At 38.5% G+C, this 14472-nt stretch overlaps 1 protein-coding gene across 1 annotated transcript; it reads right to left on the minus strand.

Moving 5' to 3' along the window:
• Positions 1 to 12987: 12987 nt before the first annotated feature.
• LOC118579372 (taste receptor type 2 member 3-like) lies at positions 12988 to 13896 on the minus strand. Its single transcript, XM_036180568.1, has one exon. The coding sequence runs from the start codon at positions 13894 to 13896 to the stop codon at positions 12988 to 12990; it is 909 nt and encodes a 302-aa protein (XP_036036461.1).
• Between the last annotated feature and the right edge of the window lie 576 nt (positions 13897 to 14472).

Below are 14472 nucleotides of genomic sequence, written 5' to 3' on the forward strand. Positions count from 1 at the left end.
AAACAATAAATAGATACATAGATAGAAACAAAATAAATGGTCTCAAGGAATACTATCAGGGACCTTGTTATATAAGTGGAGGCAAATAGATATTTAGATATATAATTGGAAGCTTTACCATCATACTTCAGGCCACATACATGTGAGTGTGTGTTCCAGTCAAGGCTTGTGGCACATGTTCAGTCAGTAACAGGAATTCATAAGGCCCAGTAATGAAATTTCCATTTAGGCAACTGGGAGAGATTGGAGGGCAGATAGCAATCCTTACAGAGTACGGCATGAATGTCAAAAGTGACCAGTTGCCTATAGATGTATGAAAGACAGACTAGTGTAACAGGGTGACCACTAGTTCTGGGGAAATGATGCACCAAGCTGGAGCCCACCATTATGGGGGTACCATTATGTTACCACTTTGAAAAGTTGATGTACTTGTTTCCCACCTCTGGTAATATCTGCCTACAGCACTGTGACATCCCATTTCTATCCCTGGCTTTGGATCTTGCTTGCCTTACAGTTATGCCACCATTATCAGGAGATCAGCCTAACAATGGCAACTCAATCACTCTGTAGAGGTGGAGCTAGGGTCTTGGGAAATTTCACTCACTGGGAGAAGTATAAAATGTAGAGACAAACCCAAGGGAGGCATCTTAGCTCTGTTAATTCCCCAAAACACTTTTACAAGGGAAAAGGTAAATGGAGGCTAAAGTTAAGTAATAGGTAATGCTAAGCAAAGGTACATGGGTCTGCTAAGGCACTGAGCATCACCAAGTTCCTGTAAGAAACTAACCCGATGTCTGTCATAGATAAAAGTTTTGAGTTGTGCAACAGGTACTTTTGAGATGGGAGAGATTATGAACTAAAATTGTGCAAAACTACCATTCTATGTGAAATAAATCTCAACCATGTTAATTGGTTTCATTGACTAAAAAATAACTCACATTTATATGGTAAATAAAACCTATCCTGCAGGATGGTAGAATGCCTCCAATGAGGTGGCATGTTATTAGCGATGCTATAAAGAGTGGTTCCTCAAAAATGTCTGGTTGTGGGAGGAGGCCTCTTCAAGGTAATTTCCTAATCCCAGAGTAGGGCAGACAAAGAAAAAAAAATATTCCTGAAAACTCCACTCCCTTCTCCCTCCAGGTTGTGCACATAGCTATTCTTTCTATCTCTGCCACTGGTTCACGTCCTTCCACTGATACAGGTGGGCTACTTTGGCCACCACTACCATTATGGGGTTAGTTAACATTTAGGATGTAGACCTATCACCTCAAGCTCTAAACCTGAGTTAGCACTCCCATTTCTTCCTCCCTTCCATCATCTTGCCATCCAGGTATTTTCGTGGCTTCATTTCTCACCAACAGCACCTCTGCTCTCAATCAACCCGACTCGATCACTACCAAATTGATTTTTACTCCTTGTTCAGCAACCCTCCCCTAGTTACACTGAGTAGAACTGCCCTCTCTCCAGAGTTGGGAACCACTGATCTGTGTCATTTCATTGCAATAAACCTTAAGAATTAATTGAATGTAATACCTTCCAGTGATTGCTTTAAGTCCTTCTTGCTAATTATCAAACCTCAGGGTGACCCGTCCCCACCCTTGGAACTTGAAATTAATCAGAAGAGACCTCTAAACAGGCTTTCAATCTTCTGCTTGCTGGTCTTCCGTTTCCTCCTGGCACTCTTCCATTTTCGAAGTCCATCTAAAATGATTATTTTTAGTACAGCACAGGTCTTAGCTTGTATGTCTTCCTTAAAGACTCATGATTATTCCTCCTGCCCTGAAGGAGCTGCTGCCTAGAAACCATTACCACCTTCCCATCTAGGCTCACCACTTACAAATTCCTACTCATATTCTTAGCCTCAGAGATTCTGAGTTCCATTTAGTTGTTCACTGAAATTCATCTATTGACTCCAGGCATGGACTCATCTATCCCTTCTGCCTGGGATACTTCCATCTCATACAGTTAAATTATATACATTCTTTAATTCCACATATTCCACAACACATTAACATTTTGCCCAGCTAACTTTCACACATCCTTTAGGTCCAGATAATTCAGAAAACACTCTGAAACATATTGAGTTTTCCAAAGATGGCTACAATATCTCTCACTGTACATATGTTTTGGAATCCTCACCTGCCTGTGGATGGGATTTTCATGTTGTGAAGAAGCTCAGGTCACACAGAGAGGCCATGTGCAGGTGCTGCAGATGATAGTCTCTGCCCAGGTGCCAGACATGTGAGTTGGGACACTTCCCACAATTCCATTTTCCAGCCATTTGAGTGTTGCTGGCAGAGATCCCAGACACTGCATCAGAGAACTGACCTCAATGCACCCTTTCCAAATCCCTGACCCACAAGGTATTTGAGCATAACTAGGTGGTGAAATCACTCCCAAGGTATGTTATTACACAGAACCAGTCATTTATATAGCTTCCTGGATTACCCAGGTGTTGACTAGCCTACCATTCTCTAGATTCCCATGATCTCTTAAGAATCTCCCACCTGAACTCCCACACTGTCATCTCTACTTCACTGTAGCCGTTATGTCCATGAAGGACAGATCTTATGTAGCTGGAGAGCTTCTCTCCAGGTGCCACCAAGCCCTGTTAGTCCAACAACCCATTTGTAAAATAAACACATAGACATTTATATTATTTAAACTGCTTGGCCGTTAGCTCAGGCCTACCATTGTCTAGCTCTTACTCTTATATTTAGCCCATTTCTATTAATCTATACACGAGCCATGTGGCAAAATATAGATGAATAGAAATGGGTTAATTTAAGATAGAAGAACTAGATAGCAAGAAGCCTGCCACGGCCATAAAGTTTGTAAACAATGTAAGTTTCTGTGTGTTTACTTGGTTGGTTCTGAACATCTATGGGCCTGGCGGGTGAGAGAGATTTGTCCTATGGGCCAGGCAGAAAAACTCTAACTACAGTCTTACTCATCTCATATACCTTCATATTCTCAGTATTTTGCAGAGTGTTTTCTCTGAAAAATATAAAAAATAATTGTCAACACTTCTTCAGTAACGAAGAGCTTTACTTACTTGCTAAAAGCCTCAGCTTGAGATGAATACTCTCATCTAACTTGCTCTTCACATAGGAAAGGGCTGCTGGGTGATACAAGGGTTAACAGGTACCTAAGCACTGTTCTATTAAAAAATGTACTTTCATCCTGTGAATTTTTTATGAAAGGAAGACAAGGTCTGCACAGGAAGAAATACTCAGATAGCAAGAAGGTTAAGAGGCCTAGGATATGCTCTAGGTAGCAAATGATCCTAGGGAGTTTGGACCACTAAGGGACTCAGGAAGAAAAACAATATCTGACTGACCTTTATCTAAAGCATGGAATTAATTATTAACCAGAGAGCCTGACCCAAACCTGCTGAGGCTAGAGTTGAATTCTGATTTCAACAGGGGCTTTTAGGACACTCAAAAGATCTAAGGAAAAGGGCAAGAGTGTCATCCAGAGGAATGGTGACAGGATCGACATATAAGGAACAATGGAGGCTGTTTAGGGAGAAGTCAACACTGTCTTTGGAGAAACTAGACAGAAACAGAAGCGCTACAATTCCTTGGTCAAATGAAAGCCTAAAAAAACTTATGTAACTTTATTTCCTGATTAGAACTACAGATAATGTGTTAGTGTCGGCGTTCATTGGATGACAAACAAGGATCTCTCTCCACACAACATTTAAATCAATCGGACAAGGGAGACTAAAGGTTCAAAATGAGATTCCCTCAAACAGAAAGTAGATTCAATAACAATTATGTTGTCAGAAAAGAATACTTTTGAGATATTTCTTTGTCCAAGACTGAGTTTTCTTTCTTGAAATATAAATATATAAAGACAATGCTTAACCAAATACCAAATTCTGACCAGTGAAGGGTAAAAATACTTGTGGAAAGGCATATCATGGTCAGAGGACAGGAGCCTTATATAGGTTTGCAATGTGTCTTTCAAGAGTAAAATGTGAAATTTTAGTGAATTTTGCTGTGCTAAATACTCTGACAATTTAAATTTCAATAAAGATGAAATATAAAAATATATATTCATGATATAGAATACAAACTAATTTAAATAGTATTTTTTAATGTTTGAAACTGTTTTTCTGAAATTTGAATAACCTTGAACTGTTTTATTTGGAACCTACTTCAACTATTCCATCAACTGTAATTTCATATTTCCATACCCAAACCCAAACTCAGTTGAACTGGTATGTGGTGGTATAGAGTCATTTTCTGTAGGAAATTTAATTCTTTTTAATTAAATTGCTTTCTCTACTTCCCAGCATGGCTGAGACTCAAGACCATGGCAAACTCCTGCCACCTAGTGGCAAAAATTGTCATACTTTCGTCTACCTCCATATCTGAACGTACATTAGCTGTTAGTCCTCAGATCACTGCTAAACTACCTTTAACAGAACAAGCCCTTAAAACACTCCCATGAAAAAGTTTGACAACGTTGGACCCAAGGCTTCAGAAATGTTAGCACTGCAGAAGAGGTGGTGGCTACTGGGCACTGTGGAGGTCTATTTACATCATTAGAACATTGTTCTGCTTTCATGAATATTAATAAACATTAAAATATAGTCATCATTTGGTGATGTGGGATATGTTTAATATCCTGAATCTAGTAGGATGATAAATTATTAACCATATCTGTCTGTGGGAGTCATTCAAAGAAGAAAATCAAGGTTTTTCTCTTGTCTTAAGTTTTTGAAACAGGGATTCTATTCAGAAAATTTTGAAGTATTTTTATTGTGATTATGCTGTGGATGATTGACTGATAAATAAAACACTGATTGTCCAGTAGCCAGGCAGGAAGTATAGGTGGGACAAGCAGAAAAGAGTATTCTGGGAAGTGGAAGGCTGAGTCAGGAGATGCTGCCAGCCACAGCCATGAGTAGCAACATGTAAGATACTGGTAAGCCACGAGCCATGTGGCAAGGTATAGATTTATAGAAATGGGTTAATTTAAGATAGAAGAACTAGATAACAAGAAGCCTACCATGGCCATCCAGTTTGTAAGTAATATAAGTCTGTGTGTTTACTTGGTTGGGTCTGAGTGGCTGAGGGACAGGTAGGTGAGAAAGATTTGTCCTGACCATGGGCCAGGCAGGACTGAGAAAACTCCAGCTACAAATGGCACTCAACAGGTTGGCAAGAGTTTCCACCTAAAACCTGAGAAACAAGACTGTAAAATGGAGCTAAAAACAGCTTCCTAGTTGTCTCTTTCAAGTTAGCGGCAGCCTGCAGGTTTGAGCTACTATGGTGGGTTCCTGGCATACGCATTTGACTGGCAGTATGGCGGGAATGAGGTGTCTACAAGCAGCACATTATGTTGTGTGGTGAATTTAGTCTTTGCTAGTACACACACACACACACACACACACACACAAAGAGGTTTCTGGGCTACACTCTGCTTTGATCGAAGCATAGTACACCTGTTTCTAAGAGTTGATGGCTCCTAGAGCTGGCAGTAAACATACCACCACCAAGTTGGGAAGCTGAAGTGGGCAGAGCCACCAGCCAAAGCTGCTATTTTAGCCCTAGTAATGCTGCAGTTTAAAACAATAGATTCACAATAAGACAGATTCAGATGGAACAAAATTTTAAATGGTTTACAATGTATGTAAAAATGTACGTAGGCTTGAAAGAGAGAGAAAAGGGAACATATACGGTTATATAAACAAATAGTTTTTATAAATAAAGTCTTTAAAGAGACAGTAAAGGTAGTATAAAAAATAAGCCACATAAAGATGGATTATTACTACACAGAAAATCTGGATTGTGTTGTCTTTGTGATGTTCAACTGCAGAAAAACATTTGATTGTAAAAGCTGTTGAGTTAAGCCAATATGTATATTTTAAAGATACCTTGACTTCAAAATTTGGATCTAAGAATATGTTGCTTTGGAAAGGAGGCTCTGCTTTTGTTTCCACAGAAAGCCAGAGGCTGTGGATTTGTTCCAGATTAAGATACATCAGGTTTGACCAGCCAAGACCCCCTAAAAGGTCTCCGATGACACCATGGCCCAGATGATCCAACATCCAAAATGGTTTCAAGGCAACTGGCTCAGACAATACACCCTCAAGGACTACTCCATAATCCTAAAATTTTCTTTGTGTCCCCACAAGATACAGCGCCCCCTCCAGTAGGAAGTAGTAAGAGAAACTATGCCCAAATTCCCAAATATATCAAGCTGCCTTTGGAGATGGAATTGGCTCACTCCTTCTCTAAACCCAGGCATATTGCTAAAATGAAAGATTAAGAGATTCTTGTGTCCCAAGTCAAAAGAGCCCTCTGGTGTGGGACAGAGAAAAACCAATATTTTTATTTAAATCAGGTTGATTGTAAATTCGATCTCTTTCTAAAGAAAAAAATTGGATATGATATAGATAGGATAGGATAAAAGGGTAAATTGTTGAACCTACTTTTAAAGAGTAACAACTTGTTTAAAATGTTTTACATTGGTATAGATTTTAGTTTATTGATACAAATTTAAAGTTAATTTTGTTATACTCTGTGTGTATTTCTACTCTTGTTTAAGGTATTATATTTGTACAACTAATTTAAAATTGTAATGGATAATTAAGAAATAGATTAATAATTAGTCATCTATGATAATCATACTTGTAGCCATGTTAGTTAAATCTTCTAGGTATACATAGATATATTTCAGATAGACAGGTAATCTTCAAACACTTCAAAGACATACAGAATATGAATATAACATTTAAAATGTTTTAAAAATTTAGACTTTCTGGACAGTGAGACATGTCTGCTCCTGGCAGCACCAATTTACTTCAGAGAGGAGGATGGGCATTGAAAATACTCCATATGGAGTTTATCTTCACCTTGGCAAAAATAGCCATTTGGGCAAGAAACTGTTCTTGCCTAGACTGCTTGATGGACTAGACATGGAGGACCCATAGGAAGATGACCACTGAACTTTGCTTGGCAAAATGGTCCTTCAGGTTCCTGCTTCACAGAGAAAACTGCCAGACATTCTACAGGACACAGAGAAAAGTGACTGAGAGACTCTAGCCCTGTGGGCTAAATACAGATGCCCCAACTTTACAGAGGAACTTTGGATGACTGTCTAGGCTGCCAGCTGTCTCTGTCTACTCTTACAAGACTGAAAAGTTGCTTGCATCCTTCTCCCATTTCTCAGAAAATATTATATTCTTCTGAGATCTTTGATGTAGTTGAAGACTAGATAGTTATAATTTCCTTAGTTATGATAAAAGATAAGTTAGATATAAAACCTTAGACTCACAAATATAGGATAGATAGGATATCATTAGTTTTGCCAAATACAAATAGACTAGATGTTGTAGCTGTGACTCTTGCTTGATAATTGTTTTGTTGTATGTAATCTTACTATGTTAAAGTTGAAACCTTCCTTTTTGAAAAAAGACAAAAAGGGGAAGTGCTGTGGATGGTTGACTGATAAATAAAACACTGATTGTCCAGTAGCCAGGCAGGAAGTATAGGCGGGAAAAGCAGAGAAGAGAATCTGGGAACAGGAAGGCAGAATCAGGAGATGCTGCCAGCCATTGCCATGAGTAGTAACATGTAAGATACTGGTAAGCCATGAGCCATGTGGCAAGGAATAGATTTATAGAAATGGGTTAATTTAAGATAGAAGAACTAAATAACACAAAGCCTGCCATGGCCATACAGTTTATAAGCAATATAAGTTTTTGTGTGTTTACTTGGTTGAGTCTGATTGGCTGAGGGACTGGCAGGTGAGAGAGATTTGTCCTGATCGTGGGTGAGCCAGGACTGGAGAGAACCCCAGCTACATGATTAGACAACAATTTTATGATTATTCATAGATTTGTGTGTATTAGAATATTAGAAGCATGTGCATGCATATATGTGAGGATGAGCTCTCTATGTGTGCACCTGTGGAGACATGGTAGAATAAGATGTCTTTTCTAGCACTGTCTACCTTATCATCTTGAGAGAGGGTCTCCCATTGAACCTAGATCTAATACTTTGTCTAGGCTCTCTGGTCAGCAAGCAGGGGGATCTGTCTGTTTCTGCTTCCCTACTACACACACACACACACACACACACACACACACACACACACACACACACAGAGGTTACAGAAGCTTGAAACAACACCTGGCTTCATCTTGTAGGTGCTGTGAAACTACTAAAGAACACCATAGAGGAAGACTTCGAGATATTCACACAGGCAATGACAAACAGTACATCAAATTAGAACATGCCAAACCAAAACCCAAACCTGCTCCAGTAGCAAAAGACACAATGAAAAGAGTGAGGGATCCAGCTGAGCTGCCACATTGTTGCTGCTGCTGGGGCTGCTGAATCCATTGAGAGTAGAACCACTGTTTCTAAGCATTCATTATGGTAGTGACTCTTCTGGACCTTTCTGAGTTTCTAGGACTGCCAGACTCAGACTACAAGGCACCCTGCCCTGTGGACTGAATAACTACCATCAACTACTGTAACCATAAAAGGAGACAGCTATTCTGAGACTACTCCAAGTACCCTGTTCTCAGTGTATGAGGTGTGATTTGGCATCATTATTAAAGTTCAATATCTGTCTCTGTCTGCCTGCCAGTATATCTATCTATCTATCTATCTATCTATCTATCTATCTATCTATCTGCCTATCTATCATCTATCTTTCTATTATCTATCTATCTGTATATATTTAGAGAACTGAACTAAAACACATGTCTTGGTGAGATTAAAATTTTTCAAAACCACACAAAAGTAAAATTATATAGTGAATCCCCAGGAAACTGTCATATAACTTGAAATAGTACAAACTCTGGCCAATCTTGTCTCACAACATTGTTTCCCACTCATCTTCTAGCTCACTTTCATATTCTACTTGTTATTTAATGTGTCATATTCTTTCATAAGTAATTGTTTTATAATATTTCTCCAAAAGATGTTTTAAAATAAAACATGGGCATATATCTAACACAACATGTTTAATGAAGGATCAGGAATTTTTTGATAACATGATCTATTTTATATTCGAAGATATTCCTATTTTATAAATGCTATAATTTGTTTTCAACATTTAAATTTGTATTGTATTTGAAGAGATAAATGAATTACTAATATTTATTCCAAATTTTTCTTTGACCTTAGCATTCATTCCTCTTTTTCATACTTTTGATAGAATACAACACTACTTTGACAAAGATCTCTTGTGGCTGGCGTCTTCACATTTCAACTCGTATTTCCTGTAATGTGATTACTCACTACTAGGTGGCAGTACATTACTTTCAATTTTGTCCTACTTGATTAAACTGAAGAACAAGAGTAAGAATTTCTGTATTCTTTCCTGAAATTTAATTTAATGAGATTTTTTTCTTTTGAAAATGTCAATAAACTTGTATTAACTAAACTTTTTACAACTTTTGGTAATAGAATTAACATACTATCTGACTTTATCTCTGTTTTTATTTTACAGAGAGTTTCTTGATCCAAAGTTTCTTGATCCAAAGCATATATTCAAGTACTTGTTTGTGATGACTTGACTACTATTATGCATTTGGGACTAAAACTACATTGTGGTATGGCTCTATATTTCAACTGTATTGGAAACACTTATCTAGTGAAGATAAAACTATGAGCACATGCTGTAAGATAATGTACGAAATGACATGTGATAATGCTTTTCTGTTCTGTATGAGAAATGAACAAATGAAAGATATTTAGAGTATGACAATGTCTTTGAAGGTTTATTAGAAGAAGGATGAGCAACACTGATATTGATGATGGCATGATGCTTCATAACCTGGAAGCAAGAATAAAGGACATCAGCGTGAATAAGCAGCAGGAACAACTTCTCAGAATTCTTTCTAGCCCTCTTAAGAATGCACTCTCTGAGATGGAGATATTATTACATCATCAAAGACTCTCTCCTTTGATGTAGATAATTCTGCATATATAATAAACTTTTTACCACATGAAATACATGGTTTGTACAAGCTATTTTCAGTTCCCAACAAAGCTAGGAGGGTAATATGTGAAAAAATGGAAACTTTGGGGCACTGAGGTTTGTATCTCTGGGCTTTAAGCAATGTGATTCATCTGGAGTACTGAGTACTACTTAGATAACACACTTATACCAATGGGGTAACTGAAGAGTCTTTGAGGAATTAATTTCTATAAAATGACAGGTAACTGATTGAACTCCTCTATAACTTAGCAGGGGCATTAAAAAGGACTTAATTTTTTTTCTTTTAGAAAAAAAAATAAGAATAGTTTCTTTATAGGGCATAATAGTAACTGCTACACTCTTGTGCTGTTCGCTTAGACTAACTTTTCTCTCCATCAAGTGCACAGTTTCATGTTGGAGATAATAGGTGTGATGGAAAAGAAACAAAGATTAACATAGATGAAGAGAAAATGGCACAGCAGAACTAGATACATAGATTCAGGCTGGAAAATGAAAAGAATTATCTGTCAGGACAGTAGGAGAACTGGTAGTGGGAAAAGAGATAGTAACTTCTAGAAAGTTGTCAGGAGAACAAGGACTCAATATTGAAAGTTAGACATGTGTCAGTTTATCCCTCAGACAAGTGTGCAAGGTAATCTCTGTGGCCATCATGTGCTATCATAGAGAAGGCGAAGCTACAACCACAGAAGGGATGAGGAGAAGCCCTGCCTTCTGGTCCTTTTGACTGCTCTTGATGGACAGGCAGTGGACCTACTATGCTGGACACACTGGTAACGAGGATTCTTCTTGTCCTTTATCACACTACAGGCTTGAGAGAAAGAGCAAGTGAGCAGAAGAAACATAAACAAGGTAGAAAGAATACTGTCTTTATGTAGAAGCTGTTCTCAAAAGGCATTTAGGAAAGTTGTTTGGCCAACATGTAATGATGTTGGGGACTTGAGAACAATGGGTGTTTCTCTTCTCAAAGGAAGAAGTGAGAATCCAATTGGAGCTCAGAGTAGAAGCTCTGAGGACAGGAGAAGAGAGCCCAGTTCTAACTGCCTCAGTGTCTGGATGGAAAAAGGTAAGTTTGGATTCATTTTCGGAAGTCACAATTGCTGCACACAGAAGACAACTAAAGTGTTTTTTTCAAACATGAAATCACTGATTTCTGTAAAGAAAAAGAACCTTTTGATCACTCTCAGAAATGCCAATCAATTCATGGTAACTATGTCTACAAAGCAAACCTTGTAGGTGAGCTGGATACCTCTGGTAGTATGTGATGTTATCAAGCTATACCTACACTGAACTTGGCTGTGTTCTACTGAGGCTGAGGCTGGCTATGCATGTTGTTGATGCTCAAAACTTAGTAACAAGGGGCCTCTTAAGTGTACCAGTCCTCCTGCTGAGGATGTTCAAAGCATAATTATTACAATATGGTGCCTTGACCAACATTACTCAAAGGAAATATTACCTTATCATTTACTTATCAGAGCAAGCAACCACAATGCACAACAATGTGCTACAGATGATGGCAACATGGGCATCACCATCCATGGCCTTCCCTAAAGATCAAGACAAAATGCCAAGCATTGTCCTCTCACTTTGCTTCCTTCCTCCGCTCCCACTCGCACACACCCTGTCTTTTTGACATATGTGGGTGTCTCATATCTTTCATAGCTTCATTCAGTCTTCCATCTTTTCTAACACATCAAGGGGCTCACCAAGTTACTATAACTAATTAGCAACTGGTGACGTATAAACCCATCCAACTGGGTCTCAGAAACTATGTTCTTAACCACTGTAACTATAAAACACCAATTCTCAAAGTGTCCCCCAAGCCAATAGCAGCAATTTTCTACGGAAACTTGGGAGCACTGACAATCTCAGATGCTTCCTGACCCACTGATCCAGAGCACTCATGTTGGGACCAGCAACCTGACTTCACACACATGTTCCAAGACACAGAGTCCAACATCCATTCAAATATGAGAAACTTTTCTTCAGAGAAAAGTGGCAACATTGTTAGGGTATTCACCATTTTTATCTAGCAGTAAACCATTCTACATATTCATACATATCCAAGTTTTTCTTCATCCCAGCAACTTTCAACCAATCCTAATTACAGTTTGTTACAATTAAAGTAAGAAATATTGTTTTGGTTTAAGAGGGAAAGAGAAATTTTCAGGTTTTAACTGGTGTCTCAAGCAAAGGAAATTGTTCCAATAATTATTTTTCCTCCTCAGAGCAAATACTCAAATTTTCACTTTGGGTCTCCAATTCACTTCTTGCTACTGGTCCCAGACAAGAGTTCCAGTCAGGAATTGGGTCAGGTCCTATAGGGAGTGTTTCCTTCTGAGATTTCCATTCATTAACCTACTCCACGTTTTCTCTATGGAGGCAAGTTTCATACTTCAAAAGCTTGAAAAATACATCTTCATTTTGCTAAAGACAAAACAGAAACAGAGATCCCTGTTTGTTCTTGTTTGCTTATGCAGGCTGGCTCAAATGGTGCCTGACCCTCTCTCCCATCTATCCACTTCATGTTCAAAGCCAATGAGACTTTACCCTTTATGCAGGAGAGCTATGGTATCACTCTTAATGTTCAGTATTGTCATGCCATTGGAATTTTGCTAATGAATCTCTTTTAGAAAGTTAAGTGCATCAAACAACCAACTTTTTTTTTTTAATCTATCAGGTCTTGAACTGAATTCAGATGTTTTCCCCCGTCTCAACCAAAAGATGCCCAATTACCTGGAAAGACAGATAGCAAAAGCCAAATATTGATTTACTAATTAATATTTAAACCTTGCTCTAATTTCTAAAATAAAACTGATACTGCAGGAAAATTAGTAATTAGCAGAAATCACAATGTTTTGAATCCACAGTTCATGGATGAGTGATATCCTATCCACCCAAGATGAAATGATTGTCCTGCATGTCCTGGATAGGAGCTGGGAGGAAACTGGCAGTAGAGAGGGCACAGAAATCAAGAGTCCACTGCAATCATGGTAGGGAAACAAGGCAGTCCCCTGCTCACTCCTTCTTCAGGCAGATCATTCTCCTGAATATGTCTTTGAATTTAGAGTTGCTCAAGATGATTATGACTGAATGGCCAGCTGGATATGCTGCCATGACTTCCTTCACCACAAAGAACTGATGACTTCTGTATGGAATTCTAAATGTCATATTTGCCATGAAGGCAGCAAAGTAAGAAACAAAGAAACAAAAGAACGTCACAACAGTTTTTAATGCATTTATGTGGGCTTCAGTTCTGGCATTTGACAGCTTCTGAGATCCACCTTGCATCCGGAATGTGTGCTTGTAAAGAGAAATGAATAACAGACAGGTGCACTTCACAAACACTACGAAGGGAAGTAGTAAGGTCAGGTTAACGAGGAGCAAGTCATTATTTTTCATTACCTTGACATCACTAATGTTTAGTTCTGTGTATCTCAGGACATACCCATCTTCAATTAAAGGGAAACCTACCTCAATACTCACAGTTGCAGTGCCCAAAGAGGCCAGTAAGCTGCCCCAAAGCAGCCAAAATATGAGCTTTGAAATCCTGAATTTCAGCCAAAGAAACCAGGGCTTAGTGAATCCTGAAATCTTGAGGCAGTAAAAGACAGAAAGACAGGTGGCAAACCAGAGGCCAATCGAGCTGAAGAACATCCAAATGAACATCATCTTTGAACCATAAATATTTTCCTCATATGCAAATGGGAAGAACACAGAGAAGAAACTCTGTGTCATCAGCATCATCTGCAGCCCGAGTCTGGACAGCCCTGTGCATATCAAGAGGATCTGTAGTATCAGCAGTTTTCTGCTCTTGGCCAAGTCATAGAAGTTCACAATGATAAGGAATCCATTCACTGTTGTCCCTAGGAGGAACTCTGCTGTCATGATGACCATGTGAAGAATAGCTAGGAAAAGGAAAGTCATGATGAATTTCAACGTTTCTCTTGATGACCTCAGACTCTTCCTCCTGAGGGTCTTGCACACGGGAACCTAGAGTCCTGAGCAATCTGGCTGGCTGCTGGCTCCTGGAATGTAGGAGAGGCTTATGCATGTTTTACTAGAAGGAAGAAAATTAGATGATTTTTTGAATTGAGTGCTCATCATGTGAAACTAAGAATGCAAATCCAAACATTTGAATGATGGTTGATTCTTCTAATTATATCCTCAGAAAAGAACTGCCATGTCTGAACTACTCTGTTTTCTAATTTTGTCTTGTAAAAAAAAAAATTTGATTGTGAAGATGTTTCATTTCAACCACTGCCATTATGTTTTTGTCTTTCATTTTCTCCTAGTGTCAAAGACAACATCCCTAGGATACATGCTTATTTCTCTTTATTGTAGCATTTAATCCAATCTCAAATGTCGCTTGTCCCAGGATAAAGGACTCTTTATCCAGCCCACTTTTGACTCACACTATTTCTGGAAAACTTTAATAAATTTTCTTCTCTTTATTCATGGATAGGACAGAGGAAGGAGTGGAGGAGGATAAGCAATACCATA

Source organism: Onychomys torridus, chromosome 3 (assembly GCF_903995425.1).
Source record: "Onychomys torridus chromosome 3, mOncTor1.1, whole genome shotgun sequence".
Lineage (NCBI taxonomy): Eukaryota > Metazoa > Chordata > Mammalia > Rodentia > Cricetidae > Onychomys > Onychomys torridus.

Excerpts from the sequence above, each read along its gene's own strand:
- LOC118579372 (XM_036180568.1), bottom strand. The coding sequence starts at position 13,896 with ATGACTTTCCTTTTCCTAGCTATTCTTCACATGGTCATCATGACAGCA.